The 17,840-nt window shown below is 44.5% G+C and overlaps 1 protein-coding gene across 5 annotated transcripts in view; it reads left to right on the top strand.

Moving 5' to 3' along the window:
• The window catches only part of PAPLN (papilin, proteoglycan like sulfated glycoprotein), a 52,171-nt gene that overhangs the window by 19,450 nt on the left and 14,881 nt on the right, over positions 1-17,840 (top strand). For 4 of the 5 annotated variants that reach the window (XM_069017470.1, XM_069017472.1, XM_069017471.1 and 1 more), the window contains 12 exons: positions 4,568-4,683; positions 6,123-6,183; positions 6,480-6,582; positions 7,461-7,591; positions 7,928-8,051; positions 8,775-8,855; positions 9,851-10,023; positions 10,598-10,721; positions 11,807-11,933; positions 12,610-12,675; positions 14,709-14,916; positions 16,643-16,819. In XM_069017470.1, the coding sequence (XP_068873571.1) occupies positions 4,568-4,683; positions 6,123-6,183; positions 6,480-6,582; positions 7,461-7,591; positions 7,928-8,051; positions 8,775-8,855; positions 9,851-10,023; positions 10,598-10,721; positions 11,807-11,933; positions 12,610-12,675; positions 14,709-14,916; positions 16,643-16,819 (1,491 nt within the window). The remainder of the gene's footprint in view (positions 1-4,567; positions 4,684-6,122; positions 6,184-6,479; positions 6,583-7,460; positions 7,592-7,927; positions 8,052-8,774; positions 8,856-9,850; positions 10,024-10,597; positions 10,722-11,806; positions 11,934-12,609; positions 12,676-14,708; positions 14,917-16,642; positions 16,820-17,840) is intronic. The other variant, XM_069017469.1, reaches the window with a different exon arrangement.

Below are 17,840 nucleotides of genomic sequence, written 5' to 3'. Positions count from 1 at the left end.
GACCCCCTCATAGCCTCCTGGGGCTGCTGGCTCCTGCCCCAGTGATGCTGCAGTGAGGATCTGCACAACTCTGCCTGGCCAGCCATGGACCCTGATGAGCCAGGCCCACCTGCATTCCCATCTCCCAGCCTGGTTTCAGGTGGAGGTGCCCAATTCCTAGGGCTGGGGCTGTGCCCTGGCTCGTGCTGCTCTCTGTCTTGCAGTGCTGTCCTGGGAGAGCATCCCACTACTGGCCCCTAGCCCAAAGAGAGCAGCCAACCTTTGGGGCACCTTGACAATTTTCTGTCTTTTTCCCTTTCTGTTATTAACTTTTCTCTCAGCAATTAACTTTTCCCTAAGCACTTTTTATTCAAAGTTAGCAAAGCTGCAATTTTTTACTGGAGACTTCTTACTTGCCAAGACTTTGGCAATGAAACCATTACAGAAGTGATAGTGGTGATAGTTTCCTTTTGTAATGTTTGGTTTTCACCCTTCTTTCCTACATGTTTCCTAAATTAGGCTACAGTTCAGGGTGTGTCAAAATAAATATTAACCATATTTCAGAAATTATAAACACCAAAAAGTAGATATTTATTAAATAAAATGATGCAGTGTTATTTCAAAAATACTAAGGTTAAAGAGAGAGAGTCTGGTTTTGACCGTTGTTTTAAGCCATGGAAACACTACATAATATAACTGTAACAGCACACTACTCATTTTATCATTGTTAACAATATCTGTTTTCAGTGGGTAACAGCTGTACAGGGCCTTGTCGTCAGCCTCTATTTCCTGCCTCGTTCTCCCTGTCAGCACTGAGATTTGTATCTGACCCCAGTGGAACCTAGCAAGCATGTGAAGCTGCCCCAGAAGTCCCAGTAACAACGTTTCGGTGTCCAAAATGATGCTTTAGTTGCATCTCAGTGGGCCAAAGCTATGCAGCCTGCTGGGCTAAAGGTTGCAGTGGCCTTGTCCGAAACCTCTTGGGCATAACATGGTTATAAGTAACCAAGTGCTTTGAGCAGCAACTGTTGGAGTGCTGTAACAGGATGTTTTGTTGCTGCTTGTCAGTCTGGAAAAGCAGAACAAAAAAAAAATCACAAAATAATTCAGGTTGACTATCTCTGAGTCCTGAAAGGTGCCAAGGAGCAAGGGTAAGAATTTGCCTGAGATGTAGGTTGTCTAGACGTGTGACTGCAGAACTTCACTGCTCACTTGGGACTGGATAGTAAATTGATATTTGCTTTGATAGCTTGCTAGTATTTGAATTGCAACAAGGCACTAGGAAATTATTCCCACTGAATCACTTGTCCACAGTTGGTGATATGAACTTTGTGGATCACTGCATGCCTGCAATGCATTTGTCTGGGAAGCACAGTCCTCTTCCCATGCATAGTTTCCTATCCATCTCATCAAACTGACTGGAAAGTTTTTCAAGGGCCCCTTTTAAATTGTTCCTACATAGTGACAGCATTTTCTGTCTTTCTGAGTCAAGTCCCATTCATAGCTTCTCTTCCAGTGCATGTTTCATACACAAAAATAAGCATTGAATGGTATATAATAAGCTATCTAAGACATTTTTCCAGAATTCTTTTGTTTGCATGTGATGCATACTGGGATTGTCTTTGTAGATGAGGTCTGGAGGTCTAATGACTCAGAGGCATAGCTTTTTATGTGCTGATGATATCAGATACAGTTGGCCTGGTAACAGCAGATGCTGCAACTACATCAGCAGTTCGTCTGTCTAGGAACTGATGAAAGCAATGCAGTGTTCATAAAAATGAAATCCCTGGCCTTCTAAACATCTATACCACAGCAGCCTGTATGCAAATGAGCCCTGAGAGCATGCAGTGCCAGTGTCATGGGCAATATCAATATTCCCAGAAAGGATGCATTGCTGGTGTCTTAACTGGCCATAAAACTGGACAGAGCAGTTGGGCATTAACTGACTGCTCTTTCATGTGTTTTTAGAAGTCAGGGAAGATGGTTGTATGCATTTTCTTATTTCTCTTGAAACAATAAAATATATACTTAATGCAGATAAAGAAACTACATTCTTCTATGCATGTTAGGCTGAAGCAAGGGAAGAATGGAACCAAATGAATTTGTAACAGTGATGAAGATTGTAGATTTTTCATTCTGAAATCCATGAGGAAATGGAATTCAGTTGTCCTGGCTGACATGAGATAAAAGCATTCCAGAGTCTGAAGAAAGCAGAAAGAGGCTTTTGGAACAGAAACTGGCTGACAGCATCTAAAAATGTCCTGTTATAAGGTTATATAATAATATATTTATTATTATTATAAATATGCAGCTTTATATTTGCCTGTACGCATGTGTGCAGTTACTGAAGTAATGAGGACCGTACACAGATTTGCAAATACGGGAGTTGGGCCCCTATTAAAATGTTTCTCTGGCACTGTACAGCTTTGGGAGGATTCTTTTATCTGATGTTCCTTTCGGGGTGTACATAAATGGAGTGATACTGAGAAAAATGATTGTTCCTGCACTCTGTGGATGCATAAGCCTTACAACAAAGAGTCCCTGCAGATTTTACTCTCTATAGAAGGAATAAATAATGCTGGTTCTGTAGGAGAGATATTGGAATATTTATCAGGGTGGTGCGTGTGTGTCAAGGAAGGGTTTTCTATCCTAATTGCCTTCCAGTAATCTGACTTTCAAATGCTCCTCCTTTGGATTTTTATCTACACGTTTCCTTCTCCCTTATGCTGACTGAAATGTCCCTTGTTTCCAGAGTGAGCTAATACTGCTCCTAAATCAGTCAGTTGATACAGAGGAATAAGACTGCCAAGAAACAGTGGTGGCATATTTTATTCTTTTGAGGGTAAGGGAGGAGGGATTACAGGGGGAGGAATTAGGTGTCTGAAAGCAAAACTTGGGAAAATAAGATTGCTGAAAAAACCTTGCTGAAAGCTAAAACTCTATTGCTGGGATTATGCCCAGAAAGGCAAATGAGAATGCGGAAGACAAACAGTGAGCTCAGTATCTGGAATGAAAGAATGGGAGAAGGGTTTGGCACAGGGTCAGGGAGATGTTGACTTGGCCAAGAGGAGTTATGTAGAAGTGGCTGTAACCTGGGTAGTGACATTGAATGAACAGACCGAAGGCAAACAGAGTTAGTCTGAACCAGAGGTATTAGAAAAAATTGCACAGAACTTGTGTGAAGGAAAGTAAGTAGCTGGGCTAGGAAAAAAGTGTTTCACATTAGAGGAATATAGGTAATAGTTTGGGGTGACTCTTGCAGCTAGATCGTTGTGGGTAATTTGGTAGTAAATGCATAGATATGATTGGCTAATATTTCTGACAGTTGCTCTGCCAAAAGCAGGGAATTATTCCTTAAAAGAGGGTGAAGTAAAGAAACAAGACTGTAACTTGGACATACAGTAAGGCAAGGAGTGTGTGTGTAGAATTACAAAACCTGTCCAAATGACAAGGGAGGGTTAACCCATGCATCTTGCCTGAGATGGACTCACTGGATGATTTATTAGACTAGCTCCTATTTCTAGCAGAGGCTTGGATGTTTGTGTGTGGAGGCTAATTAGATCACATCACAATAATTTTTTACCTTTTTTTTCTCTGCCTGCCCACACTTCACTACCACAAATGTCTCAGTGCCCAAATGGCATGCACTGCCTTCTCAGCTGTACAATTGTATACATAAACTGCCCTACAGGTGCAGCTGCACAGCAAACCCTGTTTTTACAGTGTCACTCACCATGTAACCCTGCACCTACTTTTTTTTTTCAAGCAGAATTAATCCTGCTGCATCTTGAAAATATAAACTTTTTCCTTAGGATATTGCCATTCTTCCCACTAACCACATATGCCCTGCTGTATGTGGATCCCATCAGCTGCAGTAGGCCTTTTTTCCCTGAAAATATTATATTTCTTGTATTTCTAAGACAATATATTTTGGTTGGTTCCATCACACTTGTAAATTTTTGTTTGTATTGTGGTTATTTCTCTTAATGTCGGTATCCGACTTTCTAAATACAAGATTAATTAAGGCTGTAGCTAATGATGGCCTAGACCTTGACATCGTCACTGGACACAGCTGGGTAAGGGGAAAAAAGGTCCATATATGGAATTCTGTTGCAGTAAAAAGTTTGTGCTGGGGCTTTTCTTTCTGCTTTCTTTACTTCTCTTAAGTAGTGGACTTAGAGCCAAGGATTTGGCTTTAAGTGGCTCTAGTGATCTGGTGTGGAGTGACAGTGCTCGTAGTCCCTGAAGTAATGATTTGCCTTTGCTGCCTTGCTGAGAGGAAGATGTTATCCTCTTAGATCATTATTCAAAAGTGCTGAGATTCTATGAATAGACAAACAGTAGCAGTTAAGGGAGATTATGAAGCTGGATGTGCTATATGGCTTCAGGGAGCTAATACTCCTAGATACTAGAGGCCTGATCTTTCTGATGTATTACTCTGTGCTACTTTTCATGTTAGGAATACAGCACAGCAAGACAGCCTTTTTGCAAGAGAACACATAGGATCTCTGCTTCATTTCCCTTTATTTTTCTTTTTTCCTGCATTGCCATGTCTTTTTGCTATGTCTGTGGGGTTTTTTATTTACAGGGCCGCCGGATGAAACGGCAGTTTGATGTCTGGGGGAGCTGGGGTGAATGGGGCAAGTGCAGTCGGAGCTGCGGCGGTGGAGTCAGCTTTCGGCAACGGCGCTGCTATTCCCAAAGGTGAGGGCTAATGTCCTTTTCTTTCTTTTCTTTCTTTTCTTTAAATGTGTTGTACTGTTACTGAGCTCCTGCAGTTATGTTCCAATATACATCCAGAAAAAAAAAAAGACTGAGTGTTTGATCCCAGGGGAATGAGTCCACTTTGAGATGAACCTCAGTTCCAGTCTTGTCACTGCTGTTTTGAGTAGTGCCCTCTTCAACACATGCTTGCTTTGGCTCCTTTGATAGAGCACAGCAGTTTCTGTGTGAGATTTGAGGCTGTGCAATCAGGGGATTGGCATGGTAGCAGCCGTTCAATCAGGTCTAGTGTGGCAAGCCTTGAGGGAGACGGAGAACAGGCCAGAGCAGTTGGTTTCTCTCCTGAGAGGTGGTGACAGTGCTGAGGTTTCCTCAGGTTTATGATTCCCAGGATGGTAAATTGCCCCGGAAGAAATGGAAGAGTGAATTTGGCTCAAGCAGCGTTAGCACTGTGCCACCTCATTTGCAGCTGGGCTAGCTGCATCCTAATGAGGATGATGACCGGTACTGCACCTGTTAGGAATGATGGACCTTAGAGATCCTGTTGTGGGTGAAAACAAAGCAAAGGAGGAAAAAAAAAGCCAGACTCTCAATAATATCCTGAAAAAAAGAGCCTCTTGCTGTTTGGAGAAATGAGAGGAGGTTTTGTAATAGAAGAAGCCAGAGTTATTAAGCACTGCTGCTTCCCACACAGAATAAAGAAAGGTCTCTTTTGAAGGCTGACCATTATGGTTTATGCTTGCCAGAATCTCTGGAGGTCTGTCTCTCCATTTTAGGAACACTGAGGTGTTAGGCATTGATTGACTTTTTAGATCAATTTCCTTCATAATTGTTACTCTCCATAATTCTCAGCTAGGATCATTTTCTTTCTGCTTCCTTTACTTCTCTTAAGTACTAGACTTAGAGGCAAGGATTTGCATTTGAAATATTTGAAATATTTGGGAATAAGGGTGTTGCACACTCTCCAAAGGCATGTTTAGCTCTTCCTAGTAAGGGGCCTATTGTGCACAAAAAAATCAAGATAGATGATGCACAAAGATATTCTGAATTGGCTGCTATCCTCCTGCTGCTCATAACATGTTTCTCTTTCTTGTATGGACACCTCGACCCTTTGCTGGTGGACAGTGAACTAAAATCTCAGCTTCCATTATTTAGTTGAAACATGGCCCTGAAGAGATGTACTGCAGTTGTTCATGGTGTGTGTCTCATTCATGCCAGAACATGAACCATAGCATAAAATACCACTAGAAAATGCCAGCTTGCTTTAGTGGTGAAGAAGTGCATTTTGGTTATTTGGCCGTTTCAGGGAATTCTGTGAGGGTGATATGCCTGGTGTGAAGGTGATTTGTAATGTCTGCCATGAGATGACTTTTTGCTTGTGTATTCTTCAGAGAGCTCCATGTATTTTCTCTGTCTTCCAGGACAGAAGGTCCTTCCAGTTGTGTTGGACCATCACGAAGCTATCGGTCATGTAATGTTCAGGTATAGTGCTCTGGTTTTGGGTTTTCTTGCCTGTTGCTTCTTTTCCCCACACAAACATCAGTCTTATTTCTGATGTTTCCCCACACAAACATCAGAAAGAAGATGTGATCATTAGCTCCTGTTTCTCTGATGTCACTGGTGGATGCAGTTCATTAACAGTACCCCTTCAAAAGTACACTGAAATTATGCCCCAATTTAAATGGGAGGAATAAGAATAAACCCCAAATTCTTATTGTACATTTTATTTTCCTTCTTTTTTATAATAGTCCAATGCAAACATTTTCTCTTCCAAACAGAACTGCCCGGAAGGCTCCCGGGATTTCCGGGCAGAGCAGTGTGCAGAGTTTGATGGGACAGAATTCCAAGGCAAGAAATATAAGTGGCTTCCATATTATGGAGGTAATGATAAACATGTGGGGTTACACTTCATTGATACCTATCAACAGTATGTTTTGAAGTGACTAATTTTTTTCACTGTAGTATCCCTGCAGGGTACTTCCTTAGTGGGAGTGGGGGACAGGAGCTGGCATGGAAAAAAATCCTTTTGCCAGCCGCAAAGCATTGCTGTCCTGAAGACACTGGATGCATGGGCCAAGAGACAGCATTGCAGCAATACATACTTGTCTCTTGTAACAGCCATTCCTTCAGAAACATTGCTTAAGGAAATCTGGAACTGATTGCAGCTCTAGGTTCTGAAGTATTAGAGGAGCAGAAGTTCTGCTGTATTTTCCAATATTGGCAAAAGAACATTAGCAGGGAACAAGAGAAGCAAATATATATAATTAATGAGTGCTTCAGAAAATGGGACATCTCTTCAATCGGCCCATGCTTTCTTGAGGAACCAGCTCAGAAGGCAGGTGTGGGAACCAGGGGTCCCTGCTCTGAGCTTTGATATGGTATCATTCAGAGTTGGTTAGCAAATTATGAGGGATTTAAAGATGGATTTAAAGGGTTTTTTGTTGATTGTTAAAATAACAATTCTGTATCAACACTTGTTCTGACTCCTGAAAGCCCTGTACTCCAAGGGAGTAGAAGAACAATGCTACTAAGGAATAACCAAATATCCACTTAGACCAATGTCCCCTGAGGAAATATATGCATAAAGTGAGACTTTACCAGGGTATTTTTCCAGCCTCCAGCAGTTTGTGACCCAGAAATTCATTCAATATCTGCCACTTAGTATCAGTCCACCCCTCTGTCTCTGCTCCTGTGATCTAGAACTAGGCTCCTGGTGCAGTACCAAACTATTATAGTGTTTCTTTCTTCTCTCCTGCCAGCACCTAATAAGTGTGAGTTAAACTGTATTCCCAAGGGAGAAAACTTCTACTACAGGCACAAGGAAGCAGTGGTAGATGGGACTACCTGTGAACCTGGCAAGCGAGATATCTGTGTAGAGGGAGTTTGTCAGGTTAGTCATCTTGTTACTTCCTTCATTCATCACTGGGTCTGTCAATCTTTCTGTTGCCTCCCTTTGTTCTATTTGACCTTACATAATAGCATCAGAAAAGGTGAATCATTCAGTTTCAAGGTGCTGAGGAGCATGTGGACAGCATTTATCTGGCTCTGGATGTGAAATAGTAGATTTCAGCTTTGTTGTTTCTCTGTCAACTCCTTCTCTGCCCTATCCTGGCTTTCCAGGCTCCCTAGATTTAGGCTTTCTCAATAGATGTGTTCAGCATTTGGCCTGTTTTTTTTTCCTCTGTCATTACAGTTTATTCCTATTAATGCTCCTGTGCTCTGACAGGCTGTTGGCTGTGATAATATGCTGGAATCTGCCAAGAAGGAGGACAAGTGCCTGCAGTGTGGAGGAGATGGCAGCACCTGCTATGGTGTGAAGGGCACTTTTGATGTGGCCAGCCTCCCCAAAGGTACAGATGATCCTAGGTAGTTTGGGCAGGTGAGAAGGAGAGAGTTAAACCAAAAATCAACTGCTACAAGGGCTGGTGGAGACACCTGCTCATGTGATTGTTATAGGCATGCTTGGATGTTCACTTGAAATATCCGTATGGTGTGTGACCTTAACATCAGAAAAGGTACTGTTGGCTTTATCCTGGGAATCGCTTCCTTAATCTGTGCCCATACTGAAGTACTTGCTGTGATGCTGGTGTCTTTCCCTGCTCCCTCTCCAGCAGGTGCTATAAATGCACCATAATGACATCACCATACACTGCCTTCGTGAGGCTGTCCAGTGTCTTGATAGCCCCACCAGGACACATGCAGGGCTAGAAATGGGACTGCATCTTCTGCATTTGGCCAGTTTTGAAAAAATTAAAGATGTCAACTGCACTTGTGGTCACATGTCTCTATGTTGAACTCCAATATGATTCTTGCTGAAATTCCAAAGATTTTAAAATGTAGAAAACGGACTTTTCTGAGGTGTCATTGGAATTTTTTACACATGGACTGATCTGTGGATAATGTAGGCTGAGGCTATTCAGCATGCAGTTAAAGTGACAATGGAAATGCTTCATGTCACCAACAAAAAGCTCATCTAGTTGTTCAGGCACCAATGAAACCATGAGCATCTTTGGCACAGAAGGGTGCTGTGTGCCATCCACAGTCAGATATTGAATAATCCCTCTTTTTTTCAGGTTACAATCAAATCTTTATTATCCCTATGGGAGCCACAAGCATCCAAATTAAGGAGGTTATGCCCAGCAGGAACTTCCTAGGTATGATTGATGTCAGAATCTGTGTGTCAGTCCATTTGGATTCCAGCCATTATGCTAAAATCTGGTTTTCAGGTATGGGGTTTGGGATGTTTACCTTGAGGGCTTGATATGGCAGAGTGAAAAACTGAATATCGGTATCTAAATGTTGAGCATCCTTGAAATGTGAGTGATGCACAACTCTGGGCTTCACATTTACCTCATTTTTTCTCCTGTGGAGATCTTGCTGAGTGGGGAATAAAAATACCCAAACCACATCGAGACTTCCTGCCTGTAACTTAAAAGGAGTCTAGTTGATACAGCAAAATTTGGCTATGACTTCTGTTGTTTGGTAAATGCAAACCCTACCTACTCCTGCCATCTAGAAGTCTGGGGTGGGCTTCTTTTCCCCATAGATTACTTCTGGGTATTTGTACAGCCTCAAACTCTGGTCATTCTGCAGAGGGTGAAAAGGAGGGAGAAAAGGCCTTGCCTAGCTTTCTGGGCGGGGCTGAGGAAATTCCAGTGGAGAAAGCAGATACTCTTTTGCTTTCTGAGTGTTCCATCACTCAGCTCTTAGGACAGATCAGTCTGGTGATGTTTTCCTTTGTAGAAAACTGGATTCAGCACACATCTTGCTTTCTGAATAGAGTATCTGATGAACCAGATAGTGGTGTAAAGGCATTGGAGTGTGAATCCCACATCTTAATGGCAAGTAGGACAAAAGCTGACATCAGCTGTGCCCCAGCAACTAACGGTGGGGAATGCAGAGGCAGGGCAGGAATGTGCTGGAGGCATTTGGCTGTGCAGCAAAAAAGCGCTTGATCTGCAGCAAAGCTGGCAAGAACCACTGTTTGAATGTGGAGCAGCTTCTGCTAAAAAAGCCATCCAGGAAGGGAAGGTCAGCATTGATGGAGGATGATGGTCACCCTCATTTGCTTGTGGCACAGTACTGATTGGAAACAGGAGCAACCCTGTGGAGTTATGATCCTCTTTCTCTGGCATGTGGGTTTGTCCAGCTGTCAAGAACGTGCGAGGGGAGTATTACCTGAACGGGCACTGGACAATCGACTTCAGCCGGGCGCTGCAGGTGGCCAGCACGGTGCTGCACTATGACCGTGGCTCGGAGGGTGATGTGGCCCCAGAGCTCCTCCATGCCCGGGGTCCCACCACAGAACCTCTTGTCATTGAGGTGAGCAGCTGTGCCTTCCCCTGCTGACACTCTGCTCTCGCTTTGCGTGGTGGGAATGCACTGTGGGTACCACTTGGGAAAAACTGGAGATGTGACAGGGCCCTCAAGAATCTTACAAGGCTGTGGGCCTTCGAGCTAGACCAAGGTGGTCTCTTGCAGAAATAGCACTTATTGCTGGTCTCGTTCTAGTGCCCAGAAATGAGCAGTGCAAGGCTCGATGTTGGTTTCCTGCCTATTCCTTTGGGCTCTGACTTTAAGGGAGGCAAGAGTCAGCACCGAATGGTGTTGGGGCAGGGACAGGCTCCAGGACACTGCTTGTTATACTGTGCTGTAGGGCAGGAAAGATACTTGCTGTGCCAGGAGCAGCTGGATCTTCTAAAGCCAAGAGGGATGAATGTTCCCTTCTCTGAAAAATAATGCTCTCCAGATTATGATAGTAGGCAAGGAGAAAATACAGTGCAGAGAATTAGTGCTTCTCGAAAGGGAGGGGTGCAAGTCAGCTCAAACCCTCAGACATGGTGGGGAAATGCTGTGAAAAGTGTAATTTCCCTGATTTCCTCCCATGCTTTTGCAGCTCATCAGCCAGGAGCCAAACACAGGGGTACAATATGAGTATTACCTGCCTCTGCAAGGACAGGCCTCGGGTTACAGCTGGAGCTACAGTTCCTGGAGTGAGTGCAGCTCCGAATGTGGAGGAGGTAAGGTGAGAGGATCTGATCCATGATGGCTGGTGTGGGGTTTATAGCCACACCCTGCAGGCAGTGTGACAGTATGCTGCCCTCTGCAGCAGCTTCCCAGCAGACTTCTGCTGGAAGGCAGCACAGGTATCTGCAGGTTTTGTCAAGGGAGGGCCATGCATCCCAATCACAACAGGATTGTGCCCCATTCCTTGTTCTGTCTTATTTTCCATTCCCTAGTCCTCAAACATATTACTAGGACCTGTTAAGAATCTTCATGGATAGCCTTTGTTTTGTTTTGCTTCAGGTCTTCATAGTCTTTTCAACCACTTGAGAGCTCCTCCCCAAAGAGACCTGGCCTACATTAGTGAATCATTCTCCTCTGCCACAGCCTGGAAGATTCCCTCTTTCCAAGAGGACTGTCAGATCTCCTGGGGTGTCCCATCATACTCAGTTTACAGATTCCTCCATGAGCAACATCATGGATTTTAAGCTTAAAAGAAAAACAAACCAAAAAACTTCAGTCAAACAAACAAAAAACCCCTCTCCAGCTGATTAGTATATAGAGTTCTTATCAGCCTCTTCTGGGCTTCTGTGCTAATGGCCATTTTGGCAGCTTTTGCCATACTGATATTGTAGGTGCTAAAATTGTCTTTGCCTAGGCACTCAAACCCTGTAGGAAGAATGAAGAGTTGCAAGTTTTGCTCCCATATCCAGTCTTCACAAGACTGACCTTTAAAGTCTAATAGGAGACCCCCCCAGTTCTGCTGCACACTGCACACATCTTGCAGAGCTCCTTCATGAGCAGCTTACGGGTAGGGCACTTCCCTTGTGAGCCCCGATCCATAATATAACAGGAAAATTCCCCTCAGCTACACAGAACTATGCTGTCTCTCTTGCTCTTCCGGTAGGATCCTATACTGTGGGAAGGCATCATTTGTCCATATAGTGAGAGACAGAGAACTGCACCTGTCTCTTTTTCAGAATGGCTGGGACAGATGTGGGTTCTACATGACTTTAGAAACTTATCTTGCCAGCCCCAGTGCATTGCAGACCTAGTCCTGGGTAGCTTGTGTTGATCAGATACTCTCTTGCTTGTCCTCTAGGTTTCCAGTACCGCTTGGTGTTTTGTACCATAGACAATGAAATTTATCCGGACTATATGTGCAGGAATAAACCACAACCAGACAATAACCGGACGTGCGGTCATCAGCCTTGTCCCCAGACAAAACGGTACAATTTCTTTCCTTCTTCTGGACTCTGATTTCTTCTCGAGGTGCTTTTGGAACCGAGAAAAAGAGTGACCCTCTCACTTCTGCCCTCCAGCATGGTTCTCTCCAAGGAGATGCTTCACTTCTTAGAGAAAGCCAAAGACAAAAGATGGGGATAATAACACAGTGAGGAGCATGTCTGTATGCACAAGAAAAGGGCTTAATACATCCTGTGTTCATTCTGTAGACCAGTTAAATTTGCCTTCCAAAACAGGATTGTTGAAGACAGTTGTCTAGCCCATGTAGGAGATATGAAACAGATTTTCTGGCTTTTCTTCTCTTGAGCTGGAGCCTACAAAGATAGAGTAGGAGGTCTGAGCTGGTGCCATTTTATGTCATTTCTGCATTCCCAGTGTCCTTTCTGTTAGAAAGGGATGAATCCTGGAGTCTTTTCATTCTCTAGCATTTTCAAACCCTTTCACCCAGCCATTTCCACCTTGTCCCTCACAGCTGGCTTCACTTGGCTCTTAATGCACATCCAGAGCTGTAACATGAGCATTAGCTGTGTATCTGTGTATCAGTGGAGGCCTCTGAGAGTGCTGGTGTGCGTGAGAGGGCACCTGGGAGCATTTCTGAATACATGTTAGCCTGTAGCTACTTGTTTTAAGTTCCTTAAAACCTTTGTTCCATATATAAAGGACTTCTTACATCTACCTGCCACAAGCCTGGAGTCACAGCAGCGCTCGGAGCTCTCAGATGAAAAGGTAACAAGGAGAAGGAAGTTACAGAAAGCACAGGGAGGCCGCGGCTCTCTTCTGCTCTCCACCTAGTTGCCCGCTGAAGTCCATGGGGGCTTTCCTCTTTGGCACTGGTGGTAGAAGTGGGTGTTGCTTTGCTTTTGATTCTTGCCAGTGAAAGTGGTGGTGGAGGGTGCTGGCTGGCAGCTTTGCTTAGGTGGCTGCACGTGCCTCTGGAAACTTGATTCTTAGTGGACTGAGAAGGGGACAATTTCTTCATAGCTTCTGGCTGCTTATTCTCATGTTTTCTCTGGAATCAGGGTAAAGAAGTTCTGGAAGATTTTTTAAAAAAAAATTTACTTATCAAGATATATAAAAGGACATAAATGAAAAGAGAGCATGATCGATTGGGCAATTGTAACATTGGCCAGCATGCCGTAGCGAAAGCCTTAGGGTTTCTTAAGAGCTCTTCTTTCTTTGGCATGGGCCCTATAGCAGGCAGAAAAGAGCCTGTAAGGTGTGATGAGTACAAGGATGTGACAGATACAATAATGTACACTGAGATATGAGAAGTTAAAAGTATCAAAAGCAAAACACTTGTCCACCAGCAAGCTGTTAATAGCTTAGGACTGGCAATTTTTGCCCACTGATGAGGGTCCCAGCCTTATGGTTGACCTTGTCTTACAAAGGAAATGAAACAAGTGTCAGAGATGTCTTGACTCACAATTGAAGGAAGCTGTAGGTGATGATCCCATCTGGTTGATACAACCTTTCCAAAACTGTATATTTGCTTTATAGGAGGCAGAATACAGGTGTTCGAGGGAGTTATTCCCATTGGAGCTTTTGAAAAAACTTGACCAATTAATTTGTTATAAGCCCTGCAACCACATCATTGTAAATGGCTTCTACTGAATGTATTTGTTCCCTTTCCAAAGGAAACATTTTATAGTGAAGGCCATTCAGTTTTGGGTTGACATTTGCATCTTTAGCAATAAAGAAGGGTGTGTTTAGGAGCTGACCATGGCAGAGTCTGCTGTGGAATTCCTGTTAGGATGTGAATGTGAATTGGCTGGCTGAAACTCAGTTAAGGGGTGGTTAAGGACCAGACTAGGGAAGTAGCTGGAATGCTGGGGGAGAAAACATGAACTGGCTTCACTCCCTGGCTAGGCCTTACCTGGCTGCAAGGGGACATAACAGCTGGCAAAATAGATCACCATGATGCTACCCCTCCACAGCCAGTGCCTTTGGACTGCACTACATGCTGGATTTGGGGATGAAACATCATATTGTCCCTGAAGCCAAGTCATGCAAGCTGTGCTTCCAGCTACCTGGCTAGCTCTGAGAAGCTGGAGTGGCCGTGGGCAGAGATTTTAGCATCCAAACAGATTGTTTTGTGGACATTCCTCTTGTTAGCAAGTGCATATCATTTCTGCAGCAGCTTCAGCAACCAAAGACAGGACAAAATCTATTTACATTTTTGTGGGCTTTTTGTATGCATGCCGCAGTTAGAGAATTTGACTGATGGGAGGAGTAAACCAGCTTTCTACTGGCTGTCAGTGAAAAGTTAAGAACTTCTGAGAGTGTCTGGCATGGTTTGCAGGCAGAGTGAGGATTTTGCTTGGTTTTACTGTTTCTGATAATGTCTGGAGTGTATAGTGTGGGTTTTTAGGCTGTTGTGGTAGCTTTTCTTTTAGCTGATCTGGATTGTTTACTTTGAACTTTTTCTTACTTTTTCTTTGATATTCTATTCCAGGCATTACATTTTTGCAGACGTCAGGAGACCAAAACCCATGGAGAGAGATCTTCCCCTTCTGGGAGAGCTCTGCATTTCCAGAGAAACAAGTGTTTTGTAGCTGGATTCTCTGGAGTGGGACTAATGCTCTGCATTGCCAATTAAGCTGGGCATGCTTGGTCAAATGGGAACTCGCCTCTGATTCTATTCTGCAAAGGGACATCATCCCTGTTTGATTTCTGTAGGAATGTGGCACTGGCTCTTCTGTGCCCCCTGGCAGTTTGGCTGGGCTTACATTTTTTTTTTTGGTTGATTCTGTGACCTGCAGGTGGAAAACGGGAGAGTGGGGATCCTGCTCAGCTACCTGTGGCGGGGGCACCCAGACTCGCTCCGTGTACTGCGTGGCCTTTGATGGGCAGAGCTCGCAGGGGGTGGTGGATGACGCCGAGTGCATGGCCTTCGCCCAGCAGCCGCGCCGCAGCCAGCCCTGCAACGTCAGGCAGTGTGCCAGCTGGAGCACGGGGCCCTGGTCCGAGGTCAGTGCCCCCGGGCAGGTAACAGCCTCTCGGCACCTACTGGAGGAGGATCTGCCAAAGCCTGGGGAGAAAGAGACAGGCTCCTGTTCAGGGACTACAGAAAGCACGTGTCCCTGGATAGGTGGTGTGCAGAGGTATAGAACTTGCCCCTACAGCCTCTGATGCCCTCCTATGAACACATCCCTGTTCCTCAAAACTGTGCATGCTCCTGTACCTCTGCTCTTCTCGTTGCATATTCTCTCTTCTCTGCTCTGCCAATCCTTTCCCCACTGCTGTGTTTTTATCAGACCCCCCATACCTGGCACTGGCCTGGTTTCTGAGCCAGGCCTGGCAAAGGTGGAAGGTGGGCAGGAGAGCTGCTGTCCATCAACTGAGGATCTGCAGTAGCACACCCTCCTCTGTGAAACAGGAGCTCATGGCTTCTGCCTGTGCTGGTTATTTCCATGCATTTTGCTGCCTCAGCATCACCAGCCCAGGACAGCAATACCACCATCACAGCCCCAAGATACTGTCGAAACACTGGTGACCTGCTGTTTGCTGTGTGTCTGCGCAGGGCTTCTCTAAACACAGCCATGTGATGCATTTTTGATGCTTGTGTGCATTTGTATCTGCAGGAATGGAAACAGCTCAAACTGTGTGTGCTCAGTGCAGCCAGATAGGCTTTTAGAAGGCATCTTACATTCCAAGAGCTTAGAAAGTAAAGAGAATGTCTACTCAGTCCCTAAAGTACAGGTGAATTTTCCTTTTTTAGAAGAGGTACATGCATGCTTGCAACATTTGACTTGCAGTCTTGTGGTTGTACTTAGACTGTCTGAGTTGTGCAACAGCACAAAATGCAACTTCGAGACATGATCACCTAGACTGGAAAGTCCTTCCACCCCCTCTTTTCCCTCACCTTGTGAGATGTAAGGTGTGACTTTGGGGTTGTGGAGTAGGAGCACTATTTGGGGAAGGCACCAAGAGTCATGTTCTTACAAACTGATTCCCAAGTGATTCATTCCAGGATTCTCAGAAGCAACTGTGTTTCGTATACTCTCAGAGTTAAAAGGTTGCTCTGGTAAATGAACGGTTGAAACTCAGCTGGGAAGCTCATCTGAAGTGATTCAGACTGTCCCCAAGTTAATGCTCTCTGTAAGATACCTTAGTAATTCATGTAAGAGTAGGTTGGATTCCAGGAAACACCGCTGTGAATTTAAGAGGGCATTGAAAATGTCACAAAGTAGTATAGAAGTTGTCACAGCTCCGTGCTGTAAAAATGGAGCACAAGGTCTTCAGGCAAAAGACATAAGCAATATGAGAACCTAACCTTTTACCTTCCCTAAAATTCTTTACCTTGCATTGATTTTAATCAGATGTAAATAACATGAGTTTCCAGATATTTTCAACCATTTTTTGTTCTCAGGGTATTCTGCAGTGTTGATATCTTTCTAAATTCATCCTCCACATCTCCTTTGGGAAGAGATCAAGAGTAATTATATGACTAGGCCAAAATCATCCAGTGAGCTCCAGATCTCCCAGACCCTGTCCCATGCTCCCATGCCTTATTGTCTCCTCTACAGCATAAACACCTACTCTGCTAACTCCCACCCCAGAAAATTATTTTAATGATAGCTGGTTGTTTCAGGCAGTCCCAAAATGGTGCTCTGCTCTAATGACAGGGAGCCCAGCCTGGAACTGCAAGAGGAAACCATGTGCTTCTTTGTAATTGTTGGGCCCCTTTCTGCAGTGCTCAGCCAGCTGTGGGGAAGGAGTCCAGACCCGGACTGTCACCTGCAGGACACAGCAGGGCTCTCAGGCTCAGGACTTCGCTTGTCTAATGGAGCCAAAGCCATCAGCCACCCAGCCCTGCCTTAAGGAGAACTGCATCCAGGAAATCGGCTGGCACGTTGGAGACTGGGGTCTGGTGAGCACCTCACTGTCATGGCTCAGAAATTACTGATTGTGTTGCTATGCTCCTCACAAACAAGCTTTGATCCGTGCAGTCTGCACACTGGCTGAGGCTGGGAGCAAGTACTGCTTCATTACCAGCCCCTTGGCTCACAGTTGTGTTGTAACTGGCAGTGGTAATGCTCCAGTTAATCTGATGCCTGCTTTGTATGCAGCTGCTACAAAAATAAATCCTTCTGAGGGGAGATTATCGTTTCAGTGACACTGGCAAAATGCAGCCAATAAGCTCAAACAATCCATTCTTGCTGCTTAGTCCCAATTCTTTGCTCCATTGCTGTGTGCAGCAGAACAGCTCTCTGGCCAAATGTGGCTCTAGGCTTCAGGACTGGTCACTGCACTTGGTGATATGCTTTAAAATACATTTTTGTAATTATTCAGATAAACTGTGCTTCGGATGGATTAATCTTGTCTTTGTGGTGGAAGCCAGACTCTGTTCAACCTGGGAAAAGTGTTGGGGGGTACAGATACAGGTAGATCCAATGCATCAGGTGACTTCCAAACACACTTTTTCACTTCTGTGCTAGCCAGACCAGCTTGTTCTGAGCTAAAACATGTTACATCTGCTTCTTCATGAGATGTGGGCCAAGTTTTAGTTACAGCTAGAGAAGTTTCATCTCTTAATCTGATCTTTCTCCTGACTTTCTGATATCAGAAGAGCTCCTATCTGCCTCTCTGAGTTAGAGAGAAATACTCCCCCAATGTTTATAGAGCTTGCCATGAGCCAAATGGGTTACACAGACACCTCATGCTATGCCCTCCTCTGAGCCACTGCTCTTTGCTCCCTCTCATCCACAGCTTCCAGTGAGACAAACTCCAGTTAGCTGCTTACAAGAAAGCCACTCATTGGCTTTCCAGCTATAATTTGTTGCTCTTGAATGCAAACTGACCCACTCACAGCTGGTGGATCCCCAGAGAACTGAGGTGCCTTTAGGCCTTCAGGCTGAAATGATTCTCTCCAGCTGCCTGACACACCACTG

The sequence above is a fragment of the Aphelocoma coerulescens genome, chromosome 5 (assembly GCF_041296385.1).
Source record: "Aphelocoma coerulescens isolate FSJ_1873_10779 chromosome 5, UR_Acoe_1.0, whole genome shotgun sequence".
Classification (NCBI taxonomy): domain Eukaryota; kingdom Metazoa; phylum Chordata; class Aves; order Passeriformes; family Corvidae; genus Aphelocoma; species Aphelocoma coerulescens.
This window is presented reverse-complemented; position numbering and strand designations above follow the sequence as displayed.